The sequence below is a fragment of the Eptatretus burgeri genome, chromosome 5, assembly GCF_056783735.1.
Source record: "Eptatretus burgeri isolate ZD-2024b chromosome 5, Ebu_testis_v1, whole genome shotgun sequence".
In the NCBI taxonomy this organism is placed as follows: Eukaryota; Metazoa; Chordata; class Myxini; order Myxiniformes; family Myxinidae; genus Eptatretus; species Eptatretus burgeri.
Window position 1 is genome coordinate 77,955,107 of NC_140965.1, and position 21,235 is coordinate 77,976,341.

At 50.7% G+C, this 21,235-nt stretch overlaps 2 protein-coding genes across 14 annotated transcripts in view; one reads left to right on the top strand and one right to left on the bottom strand.

The window, feature by feature from the left end:
* Nucleotides 1-10,604, bottom strand: part of NUDT13 (nudix hydrolase 13) — a 41,337-nt gene extending 30,733 nt beyond the window's left edge. Inside the window, exon 1 of one of the 3 annotated variants that reach the window (XM_085882542.1) lies at nucleotides 10,329-10,604. In XM_085882542.1, coding sequence (XP_085738668.1) covers nucleotides 10,329-10,393 — 65 coding nt within the window. In that variant the 5' untranslated portion in view covers nucleotides 10,394-10,604. Of the gene's footprint in view, nucleotides 1-10,244 lie in introns of all 3 variants that reach the window. The other 2 variants (XM_085882543.1, XM_085882544.1) reach the window with 2 other exon arrangements.
* Nucleotides 10,278-21,235, top strand: part of P4HA1 (prolyl 4-hydroxylase subunit alpha 1) — an 87,003-nt gene continuing 76,045 nt past the window's right edge. The window contains exons 1-2 of one of the 11 annotated variants that reach the window (XM_085882536.1): nucleotides 10,307-10,527; nucleotides 13,538-13,579. The gene's annotated coding sequence lies outside the window, so the exon portion shown is untranslated. Of the gene's footprint in view, nucleotides 10,528-11,087; nucleotides 11,312-11,741; nucleotides 11,864-13,537; nucleotides 13,580-21,235 lie in introns of those variants that run through there. The other 10 variants (XM_085882541.1, XM_085882530.1, XM_085882535.1 and 7 more) reach the window with 10 other exon arrangements.

Genomic DNA, 21,235 nt, shown 5'->3' on the forward strand with positions numbered 1-21,235 from the left:
TTCTTCTATTACATTTGCTTTTGGTGTTATTGTATATGTGTGCTTTCCGTTCATCGCGAAATAAATGTGCTTATTGTTGAACTGTTTTCCCGCTTCGCTTCGTCATTTCTTTCATTGAATCTCCATCTTGCTTCACGTAAAGGGTTGGTCGTGGGCTAAAACGCCCGATAATTAATCGAACCGTCGAGGTCGACGAATAACACCGCTCGGTTATCCCGATAGTACGGAACGGGTCGCTTAAAGTGGCCCGTGTCCGAAGTCGACCTGCGGCGAGGTGCGATCGCCCGGTCTACCCTCCGTGTGGGTACTTAGGTAGGTCGAATTTGGCGAGCAACCCTATCCCACGCGGGGGCCGATTGGCACGATCGTGGTGAGACCGAAAAGTCCACCCGTGACTGGTTCCCGGCGTTAGTCCGAGAGGGTCACGACTGGATTGTCCGTCCGGTGGGCCACGTGCCGCGATTCGAGTTACGTGGCCGTCCGCACGCCGGCGGGCGCGAATCCGCAACACTGGTGTCAGGTCGTGCGATATAAACCCATCGCCCTCCTCGCGGCACTGGTATCGGAGAACGGGAAAACGGGCTCTCCTGTCTCCGGCTAAATTCACGGGAATCGGTCCAGGGGTGAGAGGAGCGACCCCCGATTCCCTCCAAATTACGAGCGAGCTAAATTAACCCTTTAAGAGAAGCAAGATGGCGTCTCAAGGCGAGTGGGAGCCGAGGGTATTAGAAATGGATGTAGAATGTGTAGGATCCATGGCTCAGGATGAAATCCCCGTGCAGGAAATGTTAATTGTACAGGAAAACGAACTCGCCCAACTGAACCCAGAGCCCGAAATGGGTGCGGCAGCGGCCGCGGTGTATGACACCTCCCCTCCCCCTCTCCACCAAAACCCTTCCCCAACCCCTGCCGAAACGGCTCACCCAAGCGCACCCGACGTGGCCCAGCTATTAACCATGCTGGCACAAAAGATGGATGCGAATACACAACAAATAATCGAAAAGATGGATGCAAACACAACTGAATTTATAAACGAAATAAAAGGCATGAACAAGCAAATGAAGGAAGAAACGAAAAAGCTGCGGGGTGAGACGCAGAACATGGGCCGATGCCTGCAGGCGGGCATGAAGGCCGTGACCAGGGAGATAAAAATGGCGACTCCACGAGTGGGAGCGAACGAGCTGGAAGGGGGTGCAACGGCTGTCGGGCCCGCGGTGGAGGCGGGTGAAAAAATAATTCGGGGGGCGTGTTGGGCGAGGGTCGTGATGGTAGCCGGGAAGGGAACGATAGAGGGAAGACTACACGATGAAGACGGGGTAAGTGACGCACACACACACACACACGGAGGTAGTGGAGGACAATGGGGGTGAGCTGGTGGACTGGGTGGAGACCCAGTGCGAGCAGCTGGATGGCCTCCTCCAGGAACGAGGGGAGGGAGTATGCCCCCTTGAGGCGAGTCACGACCAGGTGGGTTCGGTCGTGTTTTGCGAGGTTGAGGGGACGAGTGCTGTGGACGGGTGCACGGAGAGCTTGGGGGGTATAGAGGCCCCGGAGACCCTTGTGGGGACACGAATCCCCAGTGTGGTTGTCCCTGTGTGTGTGGTGCAAGGCGTGAGTGCGTCCCCGTGTGTGGAAGCGACCCCGTGTGTGAGTGGTGTGGTGGCGATGGTGCCGGAGTACGTGCTTCCCAGCACGCCGCGTGTGGATGAGGCACCGTGTGTGGAAGAGGCCGTGTGTGTGGATGAAACGGCCAGTGTGGATGAGGCACCGCGGGTGAGTGCCCCCGCACGAGTGAGTGGAAGGCCGCGAATGCGTGGAGCCACGTGTGCGAGGGAGGTAGCATGCGTGAGTGAACGGCCGAGTGCGAGGGAGACCGTGTGTGTGAGAGAGCGGTATGTAAGGGAGATGTCGGTGGGCATGTGTGAACATGCAGCCGCGTCTCCCGGTGTGAGTTTAATGGTGAGGTGTGTTAGCGTCGTAACACGCAGGTGTGCGTGTGTCGAATGGCGACGACGGCGACAGAGGAAAGGAAGCCGAGTAGCGGCTGTAGTTGTTTCGGGGACCGTGCTGGGTTCACCCAGCAGTGAGCACGAGGTCCGTGCTGTGCAACGCACGAGGCCCCCACGTGCTCGCTTGCGAGAGTGAAGTCCCGGTCCGGAAACGCACGCGGTGGATTTGCCGATCCCGCGGACGGACAAAGTTTAGGCAGGTAAACGGATTTGGACCGGATGGGTTCTTCACGCGGGCATGTGTGTTAAGCTCCAACGGGCAAAGCACATGTGTTCGCGTGGGGAACCCCTCGAGACGTGGGGCTTGTGTTTTTTTATGCGCACGGTGACGTCATGGCTGCACGTGGGGTTGGAATCCGGCAGGAGGGGTATCCCTGCCAGATGGTACCGTCCAAGGAGGGACGAGGTACACGTGCAGCTGCATGACGTCACGGGCAGGTGCGGGGTGCGCGAGCTGTGAGTTGCCGCACTGGTGCTGCGCATGTAAAAAAAAGAAAAAGAAAAAAAAAAGCAAGCCTCACTTTCGGGTGCACAGGATTCCTGGGCAAGGGGTGGAAGACCCCCTTGACCTGGGCACAGGATGGAAACTAGTTAGGGGGAAGGGTTAGCTTCGTTAGACCGACTTCATGGGGCAGGGGTAAGTCCTCATGGAGTCCGTGGAATGGATTAGGTAGAGGGATTTAGTGAGATTTAGGTTGGGAAATAAAATGATTTATTTGGAGACAGTGACAGACTTGTGAGTGTGTAGAGGGGACGTAGTTTAGCTACGTAGTGTTAAAAGGAACGTGCTATAGTTTAAGGGACGACGTGGGAGCACGAGTTAGTTAGGGGATGTAGTTAGAAGGATGGCAGAGTTCAGCGGTGTGTGTGTTGAAGAGTTGTGAGGTGAGTACATGATGAGTGAGTGAGGCCAGCGGGTCTGTGTGTGTGGAGTGAATGGGGAATGCATGGTGCGATGAGTGATTGGGGGGGAGGAGTGACTCCCGCCCAAGGGACCCCCGGGGTCAGTGTAGAGTGAGTTAGGGGGTTAGTTAAATTGAAAAATGGAGGTCGTTTTGCTGTTGGTGTGAATGTAGGCTCGAAACCCGTTTGGAGGGGTGCAGGAGCCCTGTTGACGGGCTGGGAGCGTGGCTGCGAAAAGTGAGTATCGCTGATTGGGTACCCCGGGCACCAGGCTAGTCGGCCGTGGTAGGCCAAGGGCCCATGGGGGGCCGGGATTGCGTAGTGGGCACGGGTGCGCCTGCTTGGTGCGGGGGCCCGGGGCGCCATTAGCCGCGTGGGCAGTGTTGTGGGCACGGGTGACCCTCGGAAAGGGGCCTGGGAAGCCAGCCTGCCACGTGTGCGTTTCAGGGGAGGTGCCATGGGGGGCACTCCCCGGTGTTTAGGGAGCTGGTAGGCTCGGAGGCAGTGTAGTGCCCAGGGGTGCCATAGCGGGAGATTCGGCAGAGGGTCGTGCCTGCCAAAGGGAGCCACGTGTCCCAGCCATGAGACCGTGTGAGGGCACGGAGAGAAAATTGGGGGGGGGGGCGAGGCCCGGAATTAAAAGGACACCAACACAGGCGACGGGAATCTGGGTTGTTAGAACCAATAGTTTAAGCGCGAGGCGCTTGTTGAAAGCCCCGGGGTAGTTTATCAGTTAAATGGTTAGGGTACATTAGGAGATGTACCCCTCCGCACCATCCTTCCCCTCGCTGTCGTTGTGGGCCGCTGGACCCACTTTGGGTTAGATCGCTGAACTCTGGGGAGGCCATTCTGAGGCTTGAGTTGGGCCTCGACACAGGACGCCAGCTCTCCCTTATTCCCCTCCGGGAAGGGAACGTAGGGGTTGGGAGTAGGCTCGGTGACAGGATAGGTTAGCCGAACAAAGACGATAAAGGGGGTTAGGGGACGATTTATAGTGGGGAAGTAAAAATAAAAATAAATAAGTTGGGGCTAAATTGGGGTTTGACAAATTAAGGGAGTGGGTATGTACAGTGACAGGCAAAGGCGATAGGTGGGAGGGAGACAGGTAGGTAGGTCCGAGCCCGCCTTCTGAGTGGCCAGCACCACCCCACTCCCTCCACCAACCTCCACTGAACGGCAAAGGCTGGCCAGCTTCATCTGCTGGCTGTGTTGCTGCAAGGCAGAGGCCGGCCCACTTCATCGGCAGCTGTTGTTTTGCTGCAAGGCCTGTGCCGGCCGGATCGTCTGCAGCTGTGGTACTTCAAGGCCTGTGCCGGCCAGTTCATCTGCCGGCTGTGTTTGCCTGCAACGGCCTTCTTCTGCGGGCTGTGTTTGCCTGCTGCCTTTGCCATGCCATGCCCACTGCCCACGTTCACCAGCCCCGTTCAATTTTTGCTTTGCCCCCCCCCTGTTCATTTCCATGTGCGCCAGGATCCGCAAGGCAACAGTTTGCAAGCTGCGAGAACTGCCCTGTTGGCAGCTACAACACGGGCCTGCAGTGGCGGCCCGTGCACCGTGTTTATGTTCATCCATCCATTTGTTGTGTTCATTGCGTGTGCCACTTGAGCTGGCACGGAGACTGCGTTTGTGCAGCCCATGCACCGTTGTGGTTCACTGCGTTCAGTTCAAACCATTCATGCATCCATTCGTTGTGTTCATTGCGTGTGCCACTTGAGCTGGCACGGAGACTGCATTTGTGCGGCCCATGCACCGTTGTGGTTCACTGCGTTCAGTTCAAAAGGGAAGGCCTTGGACTGCGTGTGAGCAGCCGGCCACGTTCCCTGTCACCTGCATTGTTTGAGCCAGAGACTGCATGCGGGCAGCCTGGCTCCCTGCTAACTGCTTTCTTTTTGCAGAGTTCATTGATCCTGGGCCATGGTTTAGTGTAAAATTTGTAAGTTAAGGTTAAGATGTACTGTACATATGAGTGCGCCCCCGGCATGTTTGTCTTAGCGCCGGCAATTTTATTTAAGTCGTCCGTGTGAGTGAGTTTGTTTAGGTAGTTACTCAGCCCTCAGGTTATTTATTTTGGGGACACGAATACCATGAATGTCGCACTCAGGGATCCGTAGGTAAAATGTACTAGGGGAAAACTACACATGATGGCACACGAAAATTTGACGACTCGGGACGAGTCTGTAAAAAGGGGAGGGGGTAGTGTTGTGGTTGACGAAATTCACAAACCACCATTCAGGTCCCTTAGGTGAGGTATCTCTGTAAGTATATGTGTAGTTAGGCCCAAACCCGTTGTCTAAAGGGAATAAATGTCATTCACGCGGGCTGCGACTCATCAGGATAGCCGTTTTTCTTTTACTATCTTTATTTTGGACCAGCCGCCATTATTACCACCACCAACCACGTCTCAACAGCCATCACACAACAACCACCAACCACAACGCCGCTTCACAACAACCACCAACCACAATGCCGCTTCACAACAACCACCAACCACAACGCCGCTTCACAACAACAACCAACCACAACGCTGCTTCACAACAACAACCACCAACCACAGCGCCGCTTCACAACAACAACCACCAACCACAACGCCGCTTCACCACAACTGCCACGACCTTTACCGTCACAACTCGCCACCATCGCATCCACACCATCTCGCGCCACTCGTGGGCATCGATACTGGACTCGTGCAGGGTGCGCACCGAGCAGCGTATTCAGAGACATCACAGACTTTCCGAAGAAAAACGGATCAAAAATGACTCACGCCCACTTTTGTTCCGTCCAATCGGTGAGCGAGGGGCGATTTGGCCCCGCCTCCAGGGCGTTGGAGGGCGGTCGCTATATGCAAATACATGGATCAAAAAGCATTCACGCCCACTTTTCCTCGGGCCAATGGGGAGCCAGTTAGAGAGGTGAAGGGTCGGAGGCAGAGGGTCAAGGGTGAAAGAGCGAAGCCACGGGGCCTATATAAACGGCTGCGTTCGTCAGTAAAGGTAGTTGAGTGTGCGGAGTTCAAGAGAGTCGTCGGTGGAGCTGGAAAGAAGTGGTACTAGTCAGAGTGAAGAGGACGGAGCTGTGGAGAGGTGGCGGCGGCGAAGGCGGACGAGGGGGTGCTCGCGTCGGTGCCGGGAGCTGCACAGGGAGAGGCCAGCAACGCGACCGAGGTGGAGGAGGAGACGCTCGCCGCGGGACCCGAGACGGTGATATCCTCCTTCCCCCGAGCATCAGCAACCCCCTCCTGTTTCCCCCCACGCTGAGATAGTGCGACAAAGGGGGCCCCCTTCCCACCCCCTACCAGACACTGTCCGCGAGGCCCGCGGAGTTGAGGCGCCACCGCCGCTCTGCGTCTCATCATCAGACGGTAGGCCCGACACGGTCTCGGCCCCAGGCCCGCCTCATCCTTGAGGGTGGTTCTCTTTTCTTTTGCTTTGGGAATATGTGTTGTCGGCGCCGTCTGTGAAGTAAAATTGTATAAGTGTTGCCGAGTGCTCGCGTAGTTGGTAATAGTTCTGCGTTGTTGCATTTGCTTTTTGTGTAATATTGCATTGTCTTCTTCTATTACATTTGGTTTTGGTGTAATTGTATATGTGTGCTTTCCGTTCATCGCGAAATAAATGTGCTTATTGTTGAACTGTTTTCTCGCTTCGCTTCGTCATTTCTTTCATTGAATCTCCATCTTGCTTCACGTAAAGGGTTGGTCGTGGGCTAAAACGCCCGATAATTAATCGAACCGTCGAGGCCGACGAATAACACCGCTCGGTTATCCCGATAGTACGGAACGGGTCGCTTAAAGTGGCCCGTGTCCGAAGTCGACCTGCGGCGAGGTGCGATCGCCCGGTCTACCCTCCGTGTGGGTACTTAGGTAGGTCGAATTTGGCGAGCAACCCTATCCCACGCGGGGGCCGATTGGCACGATCGTGGTGAGACCGAAAGGTCCACCCGTGACTGGTTCCCGGCGTTAGTCCGAGAGGGTCACGACTGGATTGTCCGTCCGGTGGGCCACGTGCCGCGATTCGAGTTACGTGGCCGTCCGCACGCCGGCGGGCGCGAATCCGCAACAATATATACATACATATATATATATATATATATATATATATATATATATATATATATATATATATATATATATATATATATATATATATATATATATATACACGTATGTATATATATATATATATATATATATATATATATATATATATATATATATATATATATATATATATATATATATATATATATATATATATATATATATATATATATATATATATATATATATATATATATATATATATATATATATATATATATATATATATATATATATATATATATATATATATATATATATATATATATATATTGTTACGGCTGTGGAAATTCGCATTACACCATAAAGGACCCTCAGGTGAGATATCTCTGTAAGTACTTGTGTAGTTAGCCCAAACCCATTGTATAGAGGGAATTTATGTGATTCATCCAGGCTGCGATGCCTTCAGTTAGTCGTTTTTCTTTATCTATCTTTTATTTCAAATTGGTAAAAACCGCCAACGATGCTGGTGGGTTTTTCCCGCCATTCTTCCCCGCGCTTGGTGTGAGGGAAGGGGGGAAGGGCGGCTTGCCGCCGATTGGTGGATGGACTAACGTGAGGTGGTCGGGGAGAGGGAACGCCCCTCTTCGAGAACCCTCTCGAAGGAGGATGGAGCCGAAAACGGGGGCGGAGTGAAGGGTGGAGCCCCGGGCTATTAAAGTCGGACACGGGCAGAGCGCTTTTATGCTCTTGCTAACTTCGTCTTCTTTTCTCTCTTGCTCTGGCCCTCTTCGTCTTCTTCTCTCTCTCTTCCTCTTCGTCTTCTTCTCTCTCTTCCAACTCGCTCTTCCTCTTCGTCTCCTCTTCGTGGTGGCCGCTGGCCTGGTCTTCTGTGGTGCGGTCCCGAGACCCCGTTGGCGCGACGGAGCGTCTGCCATTCCCCACACCACGACCTCGACCAACCACATTTCCCCCCCCCCCCCTTTCTATCCGCGCTGAGATAGCGCCAAAAACCCTGTCCGTGGCATTGAGCGGCCAACACGTGCTGGCGCGAGGCATGCCGGAGAGGAATCGCCTACCACGCCAGGGATCGAAGTCGCGGCCAGGCGCGGCCACGCCGACGGACGTGGGAGAGGGACTCGATGGCCCAAAGGGAAGTCACCATTTTCTTTTCGGGGTTTTTGTATGGATCTTGTGGCGCCGTGTTACGTAAAGTAGAACTGTTTAAGTGTTGCTGTGCGTACGCGTATTCGGTTGTAGCTCTGCATTGTTACTTTTGTTTTGGCTGTTATATGTGCATTTTTATTGTGACTGTAATATACGTGCCTTCCGTGCTGGTCTGTGTGTGAAATATACGTCCTTGTGTGAACTTGTTCCCCGTTTCGCTGCGTCCTTTCCTTTGTTTGACCCTTGATCTTGCATCACGTAAGGGGTTCGTCGTGGTTTTAAAACGCCCGGTAATTAATCAGAACCGTCGAGGCCAACGATAACACTGCTCGGTTATCACTGTAGCACGGAACGGACCGCTTAAGATGTTCGTGTCCGGAGTCGGCCTGTGGCGTGGTACGATCGCCCGGTCGACCATCCGCGCAGGTACTGAGGTAGATTTAATTTGGCGAGCAACCCTAACCTGCGCAGGTGGGCAATTGGCACGGTCGTGGTGTGGTTAAACCCCCACCCGTGACTAGCTCCCGGCGTTGTTCCGAGAGGGTCACGACAGAATTGTCCGTCCGGTGGGCGACGTGCCGCGATTCGAGTCACGTGGCCGTCCGCACGCCAGCGGGCGCGAATTCGCAACAATATATATATATATATATATATATATATATATATATATATATATATATATATATATATATAATTCCAACAACGTGTGTGTGCGTGTGTGTGTGTGTGTGTGTGTGTGTGTGTGTGTGTGTGTGTGTGTGTGTGTGTGTGTGTGTGTGTGAGACCGCTGTTTCTCGACGACCACTGGTCTGATCCAATTGAAACTTGCCAGGTATATTGCTGGGGACCTGAGGATGTGCCTTTTCAAGGTTTGATATTAATTGGACAAGTGCCTCCCAAGTTATGGCCATTTATTTACCAACCAATGACAAGACACGTTGTTGCGTGGGCGTGGCCGATGGGGGAAGGGAACCTCAGCTGCGGTCCCCATTACGGGTTACAACATACGGGCTTCCGGATCATGATGACTTCGTGTATTCTAATAATTTCTCTTTCTGATGCGCATTTATAGATAAACACAATGCCCCAAGTTATGATCGTTTTCATATTAGACGGTGCATAAATTTCGGTAACATCAGAGTGAGCTGGTATGCTCCGAACCAGGAAGTAATTTTTTTTCTCTCTTCTCTTTTTTTGTTTTTCCTTGCCACGATATTGCGAAAAGGTAAAATACGTTGGCGCTAATTGAATAATTGGGTATTAAAACTAAATTGCGAATAATATGCGAACTTCCGGGCCACACACGTACCGGCACGCGAGAGCAAAAAAACGGCCTGTGTGGTTGTTGTTTCTTTCTCGTGGTTTTAATATTTATTTATTATTTTATTTATTTATTTTTTATGGGCATTTACTGGTATCTATAATTCCAGCTGTGTGTGTCTGTGTGTGTGTGTGTGTGTGTGTGTGTGTGTGTGTGTGTGTGTGTGTGTGTGTGTGTGTGTGTGTGTGTGTGTGTTTGACCGCTGTTTCTTGACAACCACTGGTCCGATCTAATTGAAACTTGCCAGTTATATTGCTGGGGCCCTGTGGATGTGCCTTTTCAAGGTTTGATATTAATCGGACAAGTGTTTCCCAAGTTATGGCCATTTATTTACCAAACCAATGACAGGACACGGTGCTATGACGTCACAATTTTTTTTTTTTTTTGCACGTACTGGCACGCACGAGTATTGTTAAAAACACACACGCACCTACGTCTTGAAACCAAAGTCGTTACTTGGTTATACTCCCACAATTTTAGTTTCAAGCAACATTTTTATCCATCAAGTCGACGTAGATTTCCTCGGGCTGAAAAATGGGCAACACGAATGAAACCACGACGGAGTAAAAAGGAGCACTTCGTTAAATTCGGCGAGGCTATACACCGCCTAATGACGTTACGCGACACAACCATCGTTGGGACCAAACCAGAACCTCAACAGTATTAGGTGAGAGACGGTGATTGCAGGTTCATCATGGGGTAGGATCGGCACGTCTCGTCAAACAGAATCTCTTATCGGGGACACGGTCCGTGACCGATCAGTTTTCCCCTCCTCTTCATTGATCCCGATCGCTTCCACATAATTTACCTCAATTTCTCACCCTCAGCTGCAGCATTAAGACTCCTTTCCTTCTATCCTTAACGGTGGATCGGCCACGGACGGGTGTCGCACCTTGCTCTGTCCACATCCCGACAGAAATATCGGGCAGCCATCGGTATCCTCAAGGGAAAGCGCATGGTCGGTCCGCCGGGACGAGGAGGAAGGCAGGGAATGTTTCACAACGAGGTCCTACATGGTGGCCGTCATGCAACGAAGCCTTGCATCCTGATTCCGTGCTGCACCCCTTCCTTACACATGTACGGAACGTACGGTGAGTATTCGTACACAGCACTTTATTTACTTTATTTCTGATCCCCCAAACTGGACGATCTTTCGCACCGACACACGTGCTTTGTTGTTGTTGTTGTTGCTTTTTTGCTTTTCAACGTTTATCCTTGTTTCCTGCCCCCCTTCCCTCCAGGTCCTCCTTCCCTCCAGCCCCCCCAACCATCCCCTCCAGCCCCCAACCATCCCCTCCAGCCCCCCAACCATCCCCTCCAGCCCCACAGCCATCCCATCCAGCCCCCCAACCATCCCCTCCCCTAACCATCCCCTCCCCTAACCATCCCCTCCCCTTCTTTGGTTAAATTCCTCGTCCATCTCTGCCACGGTTTTATTTCCGATGCAGTTCAAGAGTTGATTTAGTCTCGTTCGTTCGTTCGTACTTTTTTTTTGTGGTCCTTTTCTCGAAAGAAAACTTTTCATTGTATCATCCATGTTTGTTTTATTATTATTATTATTAATATTAAATCACGCTGCCCCTCCCCCCAGACACAAGCCCCTCCCCCCAGACACATGACCCTCCCCCCAGACACAAGCCCCGCCCCCAGACACATGACCTCCCCCCAGACACAAGCTCCTCCCCTTTTCCACGTGTTGTGCTCCACTCGCCTCCGTTTCATCGTTCCTCTGCCTCAAACAACAGGACGGTTCTTTTGTAAGGCTTTGGACAATATCTTGAGTACAGTACAGCACAGTACAGTGGAGTACAGTACTTTCTTCCTTTCCAAATCCTTCAACTCGTGAACGGGCTTTGCAGGCGAGTTTGAAACTTCGTAAGTTTGTTTACTGTTTTCGTTTTTGATCGTTTTAAAAAGTGTCCGTCCTCCGTTCCTCCCACCGTCCGTGTATATTGTGGTTGTAAATCTCTTTGCAATGTAAAACACATGTATTTGTGTAGTTGAAGCTTGTACTGTATGTGCTTTTACATATTTGTTCTTTGCACCCTCTTGCCATTTCATTTTATTTTATTTTTTCTCACCACTGATGACTCTCTTTCGTGAAATGCTTCACAAGTCCCAACTCGTGGCCAGAAAGTTGATCCATCATCAGGAGTTTTTACTTCCCTTTAATAACATGAGTTCCCTTACTGGAAACTTCAACACAGGAGGCCATTCGGCCCATCAACGCCTGCACTATTATCACCACCCTATGGTCGGTTGTTTGTCCCTGTTCTATCCTTTTTAATACTGAACGTCAACCAAGGAAGCAGCGCGTACCATTATGAAGTCTTCGGTATACGACTCGGACGGGGTTTGAAGCACCGACCTCCCAGACTCAGAGTGGACACTCAAACCATTACACCATGGACTCTTCCATGCTGATATGTAAGGTCACCTTTGTTTTTTACGCATAGTGTAAATATAATTTACCAAGGAAATGTATGAAGTCAAGATGCCAATATATTGCTGTCAGGAGAGGTATGCCCACTTGCCTTTGATCTGTCCAGCCTGGATTCAAATCTCAACTTTGCTACAAACTGTCACCCTGGTGTTTCGCATGCAGAGCGATGCATCAAAGTACGCGCCATCTCAAGGATGGCCGTTTAAACGGGTGGTCCGTCTGTTAGCATTAGTTGCTCGATGTTAAAAATCCCACAGTGTCCTTTGCGAGAAGAGAAAGCAATTATCGCGGCACCCTGAACAAATTAGGAATTCCAGTCGCCTTTAATCGAACGGCAAGCTTGGTCAGCCGTGTTCTTCAAACCTTCCCCAGCTGACCCGAGAAGGCAGGAATATAAATAATTGCGGACCCTCGAGAGAAATTTTCCATGTAATATCTGAAGTCCATTACTTATTGTTACAATGTCCACCATTCAAATGAGGTGGTGAGCTGTTTGATTGGAATTCATACTTGTGGCTATTTAAAATAAATAATAACAGGTTGGCTGTAAACAAATAATCGATTTTACAGTACATTGTGCTTTAATTGACAGCTTTGTTTGAAAAGATCTGCAAAGTGTGTTTTTAATTGTCGTGCATGCCATGGTACGATATCCTGAAAATTCTTCCACACTTAATGCAAGTCACCCTTTAGCTGTATAAACTTTCTGGATCGGGCTAAGCGTTGTTTGTTTATGGTAGTTTACCTTATTTTGTATCGGGTTTAAAAATGTGACGATTGAAGAATGGTAGTTCTGCTATGCAGGTCCATTGCTGAATTATCTGTGTCGTGTGATGTCTGCGTAGTAATGAGAGACGAAGATGCAACTGTGGGTTACGAGGAATAATTAGATGCAGTTCGAGGAAATGTTATTTTGTGTTGTTTGGAGTAAATAATTACTTGTATACCATACTAACTGGCTTGAGTGTGATACTGTGTAGTGTTGTAGAAATCGGCACCTCATGTGACATCGCAATAAAATCACTGACATTGACACTCAAGTTGAGTCGTACGGAGCTTCTTCTTTTCAATTTTTTTATTTTTTTCTGTAGCGAGCATAGCAGGAGGACTGGGAGGGGAGAAAGGCAAGGCTTACGAGAGTTTGAGCACGTTTACACTGAATGAGGCCAGAGAGGGAGGGGAATTGGGAAGGGGGAGAGTGGAGACGTGGCACCCGAGAGACCAGCCAGCAGCTGTTGCGGCGTGCAATCAAAAACTAGATTTTCCTTTACTTTTCCTTTGCTCGAAAATTGAATTGGCTTTGCTTTTATCGATACACTCCTGATATAAGTTTGCATGTACCGTGGCTTACCTGTATTTTTACAGCTGGAATTTTGTTTGCATTTCTATGATTCTTCATTGTTCATTGTCATTTGTGAGTATTTATTGCTCTCCCACATGTTATGTAAACTGCTGGATGTTTTATTTCCTATAATGCCACACACATTACCCGTTTTAGCAGAGGTTCTTCACAAATCATAGCTTTTGGCAAAAAAAAGAAAGAAAAAGTCTCCATTTATATAATACGTCTCATCATCGATAGCAAAAAGCAATGCAAAGGAAGGATGGACGGTGTTTTTGATTAAACACTTTTGATTCATTGTGACAATGCTTTTCAGGTGGTGACTTAACAGTGCGAGCAAGTATTTAAAAGTTTGCCAGTAAGTACTAGTAAAACTAGAAAGCATCCTAAAATGCAAAGCCCGTCCGTGTTCACTTTGTAGTTGAACTAAACTTGACCAAAACGACATTTTTATTAATTGTACATTTTATTAATTTGTGTTCTCCACAATCTCATAATAGAGGTTTGTTGATGATTTGATGACAAAAGCTCAATTAGGTAAAAATGTTACGGTCTGGACATATACACTGAATCTCAATGGCACACAAGGATTTTGAATAAAACATTTAATTGCTGGTCTACCACTTCACTGATGTCATCCTTGCAATCCTTTATTTCCCATTGGGAGTATAACGAGATGTGCCAAGTTTAAAATTTTCTCATCAGCAGTTTCAGATGTAATGTTCTAACCTTTTATGTTTAATCCAAGATAGCTGTCATATCACATGACCTGTGATGTCACAATTAAAATTAAAATATTATCGGGGGGGGGGGGGAGTCACTCCTACCCTGGAAATGTGTCAATCGGACAAATGGTTGTTGAGACCCCCAGCCCCCCCCCAAAAGGTTGAATAATAATAATGAAAATTATTTTAAAACATTATTCATTTGTCTTCTCCATATTCTCATAATACACTTTGTTGAAAATTTGATGGTAAAAAAGTTACAGCCCAGACACACTCACACACACCATTATTTATATTGTTACGGTTCTAGTAACAGTATGCATACAAACATACAGTTGTCCCGAAGTTAGTTATTCCATTCAGTATATGTGTAGATAGATCCCTACCTTGCATGAAGTGGGAAGACACTGGGGTGCGTTGCAATGTTTTTTTAGTTCGATTAATAAATCATTATATCCCCTCCATTACGATCCACGGTACCATAGCGCTTGCAGCCCTCGGTTCGTTGGCCACAGCGCACCATTGTCCATCTGCTGTCTCCGGAGGCTCGTTTCTCGAGGCAAAATCTTCGCGTTTGCTGTTCCAGTTCCTCGGCTTCCCCAAACGTTCCAATTCCTTCTTGACGGGTCCAGACACTTGTTGAGTGGGCAGGCTTTCCCGGCCTGGCTGAAACTCCGCCCAGGAAGGGTGGAACCCATGAAGGCCCTGTCCAATCAGGACAGACGATGACGTCGGCTTCACCAAGGCCCCTCCCTGACCTTGGGGATCTATAAATTATGACACCATCCTCAGAGTAGAGTGAGAGAGTTGGAGAGTTCGTTGTTGGTTGAGGGAGGAAGAGGTTCGCTGGTTGTATTTGAAAGTTCGTTTGTTGGTTGGTTGTGAGAGAGCTGAAAAGACCTCGACCAGGCCTCGGTCGGGTCCTGCTCCTGTCTGCAGCCCCGTTCATGCCTTGGACTCCGCGCTCTCCACCCGTGCTCCTTTGCAGACACGGTCTCCACACGTGCGGCTGTGGGCTGAACTGTGCGACCTCTGTTGGGTGCCGCACCATGGAGCATCCCTTCCCTCGGAACATTCGGGTACCAAAAGAACTGCGACCTCAGCTCCCTCCCTCCGTGGCTGCAAAAGTCCTTTGCCATTCAACTGGGTTTATTTTGTCCGAGTGTGTGGCGCCTGTCCATTAAGTAAAAACTGTTTTAAGTTTTAGAATTACTGTAATTCTTGCCTGTATTATTCTCATGACAAGTCTGCTCTGTGTCCTCTTTTGTAAGTTGCTGTAAAATTGTCGCACTACATCTCTATCTTGTTTCCCCTGCATAACACACCCAATAAACCTTTTTATGTGCCACATTATTTTCCTCACCTTAGTGAAAATAAATTATTGCAGAAACGTTCCCAGTTCGTTTTTGTCTTTTCCTTCATTGATCCAGCATGGTTCGGATCTGAGTTTAGCCGGGTCTTTATCCCCGATAATCTGTTCATTCTAGCCGGTACGTCCTTGGCAGTTCTGCTCGGCTGCATCCGATCCGGAGTTGGTAGTTGGTACACTATCGTAGTTGGTAGAGTGATCTGGTTCGGGCAAGGTGTACCGAGGGCATGGTTCCCCAGTAGTTGAAACCGCGTGGTTAATTAGGTAAACTGATTACACTTGGCAGGAAAACCCTACGCTACGCGGTTGAGGTATTGGCGTCCACGGTCGGTTAAGCGACCTGCCGAGTCACGGAATTATCCGTGAGCGATGGCATACAATTCTGGGAGACTGATGGAAGACGACGTAACTTCCCTCCCCTTGTGGTCGGTCTCGCCACCGGACCCTGGCCCGCAACAATATATATGTATATATATGTATATATATATATATATATATATATATATATTGTTACGTTTGAGGGGGGATATGCATTCAAAGGGTAATTTGGATGTTTAATAAGGTATGCCATGCTGTTCGAGTGTACCAGGATCTCGATGTAATAAGTAGCAATTCAGTGGTGATAAGTTGTCTAGTAAATGTCCATTTCTTCAAGGGGGAAATGATAATTGTCACGTAATTACATCGGGACACGGGATAGGGTAAGTGTGTCTGCGTAAACCCCTTTTAGTAGTCCCTGGAGGCTTGCCGTGACGTCACAGGACAGTGCTGCGGATGGCTCCGCCCCGTGATCACGATTGGCGGAAGGCGACGGCGCAGGGCCAATAAAACGGCTCGATTGGAAGTGACGAGGATGGGAGGATAAAAAGGTTCTGTTCTGGTGGAGGTTGTTGTGCTGGGAGCGTGTTTTTTGTTGGGCTGTTTTCGATCCTGGTTTCATCGTGTCTTGTAGCCTTGCTGAGCCTCGTGCCTCACCTCGGTTGGCTCTCGGGTTCTGCTGGCTCGGAGTACGCGGTCGAACGGTGGGCGGACCTGCCTCCCTCTCCTGCTCACAATTTGGCGCCAGAACTGGTTCCCTGGTGGCTGTGAGCGGACTTGGGCCAGGACCAGGAGGTCGACAGCACCACGGTGTCTCCTGCCCCTGACAAGCGCAACGCCAGCTCGTCCGACGCCAATCCAGGGACTGTTGCGTCCACACCACGGGCCAGCCTGACCACCTGGACCAGCTACGTGTGTGTGTGATGTGTGTGTGTGTGTGTGTGTGTGTGTGTGTGTGTGTGTGTGTGTGTGTGTGTGTGTGTGTGTGTGTGTGTGTGTGTGTGTGTGTGTGTGTGTGTGTGTGTGTGTGTGTGTGTGTGTGTGTGTGTGTGTACCTGGCGCCTTCGAGGGTTTGAGATTTGTATATTCATTGGAATTGTCTGTGTTTTCCCCACGCCCGAACCCACACCACCATCCCGTCCAACTCCCCGAATCCCTCTTCTTGCCGAGTCTTGTTATTTCTGGTCACAGAAATAAACGTTATCAACTCAGTGAAAAGCGACTCGTGCCACCTTCCTCGTCCCGTTTGCGGTAGAGCGATTAGAACCGCCATCTTTGGGTTGTAGAGGATAAACCGCCTCCATTGTTTCGGCTCATTCTACGTTAGCGGGACTGTTCAAGTCCCGTGGACGTCACAATATATATATATATATATATATATATATATATATATATATATATATATATATATATATATATATATATATATATATATATATTGTTACGGATTCGCGCCCGCCGGCGTGCTGACGGCCACGTAACTCGAATCGCGGCACGTCGCCCACCGGACGGACAATCCAGTCGTGACCCTCTCGGACTAACGCCGGGAACCAGTCACGGGTGGACCTTTCAGTCTCACCGCGATCGAGCCAATCGGCCCCCGCGTGGGATAGGGTTGCTCGCCAAATTCGACCTACCTAAGTACCCACACGGAGGGTAGACCGGGCGATCGCACCTCGCCGCAGGTCGACTTCGGACACGGGCCACTTAAGCGACCCGTTCCATACTATCGGGATAACCGAGCGGGGTTATCGTCGGCCTCGACGGTTCGATTAATTATCGGGCGTATTCAGCCCACTACCAACCCTTTACGTGAAGCAAGATGAGGATTCAATGAGAGAAATGACGAAGCGAAGCGGGAAAGCAGTTCAATAATAAGCACATTTATTTCGCGGCACACGGGAAGCACACATATACAATTCCACCAAAAGCACATGGAAAAGAAGAAGAAACACAATGCAATTTTACACAAAAAGCAAATGTAAAAGAGAAGACACAATGCAGAGCTATCCGACTACCGAGCACACGGCAACACTTATACAATTTTACTTCACAGACGGCGCCGACAACACACACACTCAAAGCAAAGAAAAAGAACACCCTCAAGGATGAGGCGGGCCTGGGGCCGAGACCGGGTCGGGCCTACCCGTCTGATGATGAGACGCGGAGCGGCGGTGGTGCCTCAACTCCGCGGGCCTCGCGGACAGTGTCTGGTAGGGGGTGGGAAGGGGGCCCCCTTGGTCGCACTATCTCAGCGCGGGGGGAAACAGGAGGGGGTTGCTGATGCTCGGGGAAAGGAGGATTTTTACTCTGTCTCGGGTCCCGCGACGAGCGTCTCCACCTCGACCAGGTCGCGCCGTCGGCCTCCCTGGTGTGCAGCTCCCGGCACCGACGCGAGCACCCCCTCGTCTGCCTTCGCCGCCGCCGCCTCTCCACAGCTCCGTCCTCTTCGCTCCGACTCCAACTCCAACTCCGAACTCTTCCTCCTGCGAACTTCCCAACTGCACTCAACTCCAACGCACACGACGACGACGACGACGACGACCCTTTTCTGACGAACGCAGCCGCTTATATAAGCCCCGTGGCTTCGCCTTTGACCCCCTGCCTTCGACCTTTCACCTCGCTCCCCATTGGCCCGAGAAAAAGTGGGCGTGAATGCATTTTGATCCATGAATTTGCATATAGCGACCGCCCTCCAACGCCCCGGAGGCGGGGCCAAATCGCCCCTCGCTCACCGATTGGACGGAACAAAAGTGGGCGTGAGTCGTTTTTGATCCGTTTTTGGAGCTGGAAAATCCGTGGTTTTGTACACGCTGTTCGGCGCGCGCCCTGCACGAGTCCAATACCGGTACCCACAAGCGGCGCAAGAACGGTGGCGATGCGACGGTTGCGAGGTGTGACGGGAAAGGTCGTGGCTGTTGTGGTGAAGCGGCGTTGTGGTGGGTGGTTGATGTTGTGATGACTGTTGAGACGCGGTTGGCGGTGGTAATCATGGCGGTTGGTCCAAAATAAAGATAGTAAAAGAAAAACGGCTATCCTGAAGAGTCGCAGCACGCATGAATGACATTTATTCCCTCTAGACAACGGGTTTGGGCCTAACTATACATATACTAACCGAGATATCTCACCTAAGGGACCTGAATGGTGGTTTGCGAATTTGGTAACCACAACACTACCCCCTCCCCTTTTTACAGACTCGTCCCGAGTCGTCAAATTCTCGTGTGCCATCATGTGTAGTTTTCCCCTAGTACATTTTACCTACGGATCCCTGAGTGCGACATTCATGGTATTCGTGTCCCCAAAATAAATAACCTGAGGGCTGCGTAACTACCTAAACAAACTCACTCACACGGACGACTTAAATAAAATTGCCCGCGCTATGACAGACATGCCGGGGGCGCACTCATATTTACAGTACATCTTAACCTTAACTTACAAATTTTACACTAAACCATGGCCCAGGATCAATGAGCTCTGCAAAAGAAAAGCAGTTAGCAGGGAGCCAGGCTGCTCGCATGCAGTCTCTGGCTCAAAACAATGCAGGTGACAGGGAACGTGGCTGGCTGCTCACACGCAATCCAAGGCCTTCCCTTTTTGAACTGAACGCAGTGAACCACAACGGTGCATGGGCTGCACAAACGTAGTCTCCGTGCCAGCTCAAGTGGCACACGCAATGAACACAACGAATGGATGGATGAACACAAACACGGTGCACGGGCCGCCACTGCAGGCCCGTGTTGTAGCTGCCAACAGGGCAGTTCTCGCAGCTTGCAAACTGTTGCCTTGATCCTGGCGCACATGGCAATGAACAGGGGGGGCAAAGCAAAAATTGAACGGGGCTGGTGAACGTGGGCAGTGGGCATGGCATGGCAAAGGTAGCAGGCAAACACAGCCCGCCGAAGAAGGCCGTTGCAGGCAAACACAGCCGGCAGATGAACTGGCCGGCACAGGCCTTGAAGTACCACAGCTGCAGATGATCCTGCCGGCACAGGCCTTGCAGTAACACAACAGCTGCCGATGAAGTGGGCCGGCACAGGCCTTGCAGTAACACAGCCAGCAGATGAAGCTGGCCAGCCTTTGCCGTTCAGTGGAGGTTGGTGGAGGGAGTGCGGTGGTGCTGGCCACTTGGAAGGCGGGCTCGGACCTACCTACCTGTCTCCCTCCCAACCTATCGCCTTTGCCTGTCACTGTACATACCCACTCCCTTAATTTGTCAAACCCCAATTTTGCCCCAACTTATTTTTTGTTGTTTTTATTTTTACTTCCCCACTATAAATCGTCCCCTAACCCCCTTTATCGTCCTTGTTCGGCTAACCTATCCTGTCACCTAGCCTACTCCCAACCCCTACGTTCCCTTCCCGGAGGGGAATAAGGGAGAGCTAGCGTCCTGTGTCGAGGCCCAACGAAGCCTCAGAATGGCCTCCCCAGAGTTCGGCGATCTAACCCAAAGTGGGTCCAGCGGCCCACAACGAGAGCGAGGGGATGGATGGTGCGGAGGGGTACATCTCCTAATCTACCCTAACCATTTAACTGTTAAACTACCCCGGGGCTTTCAACAAGCGCCTCTCGCTTAAACTATTGGTTCTAACAACCCAGATTCCCGTCGCCTGTGTTGGTGTCCTCACAATTTCGGGCCTCGCCCCCCCAATTTTCTCTCCGTGCCCTCACACGGTCTCCTGGCTAGGACACGTGGCTCCCTTTGGCAGGTACGACCCTCTGCCGAATCTCCCGCTATGGCACCCCCGGGCACTACACTGCCTCCAAGCCTACCAGCTCCCTAACAACGGGGAGTGCCCCCCATGGCACCTCCCCTGAAACGCACACGTGGCAGGCCGGCCTCCCGGGCCCCTTTCCGAGGGTCACCCGTGCCCACAACACTGCCCACGCGGCTAATGGCGCCCCGGGCCCCCGCACCAAGCAGGCGCACCCGTGCCCACTACGCTATCCCGGCCCCCCATGGGCCCTTGGCCTACCACGGCCGACTAGCCTGGTGCCCGGGGTACCCACTCAGCGATACTCACCTTTCGCAACCACGCTCCCAAGCCCGTCAACAGGGCTCCTGCACCCCTCCAAATGGGTTTCGAGCCTACATTCCCACCAACAGCAAAACGACCTCCATTTTTGTTAATTTGACTAACCCAGCTAACTCACTTTACTCTGACCCCGGGGTCCCTTGGGCGGGAGTCACTCCTCCCCCCAATCACTCATCGCACCATGCATTCCCCATTCGCTCCATACACACAGACCCGCTGGCCTCACTCACTCACCAAGTACTCACCTCACAACTCACCAACTCTTCAACACACACACCGCTGAACTTGCCATCCTTCTAACTACATCCCCTAACTAACTCGTGCTCCCACGTCGTCCCTTAAACTATAGCACGTTCCTTTTAACACTACGTAGCTAAGCTACGTCCCCACTACACATTCACAAGTCTGTCACTGTCTCCAAATAAATCATTTTATTTCCCAACCTAAATCTGGCTACAATCCCTCTAACTAATCCATTCCACGGACTCCATGAGGACTTACCCCTGCCCCATGAAGTCGGTCTAACTAAGCTAACCCTTCCCCCTAACTAGTTTCCTTCCTGTGCCCAG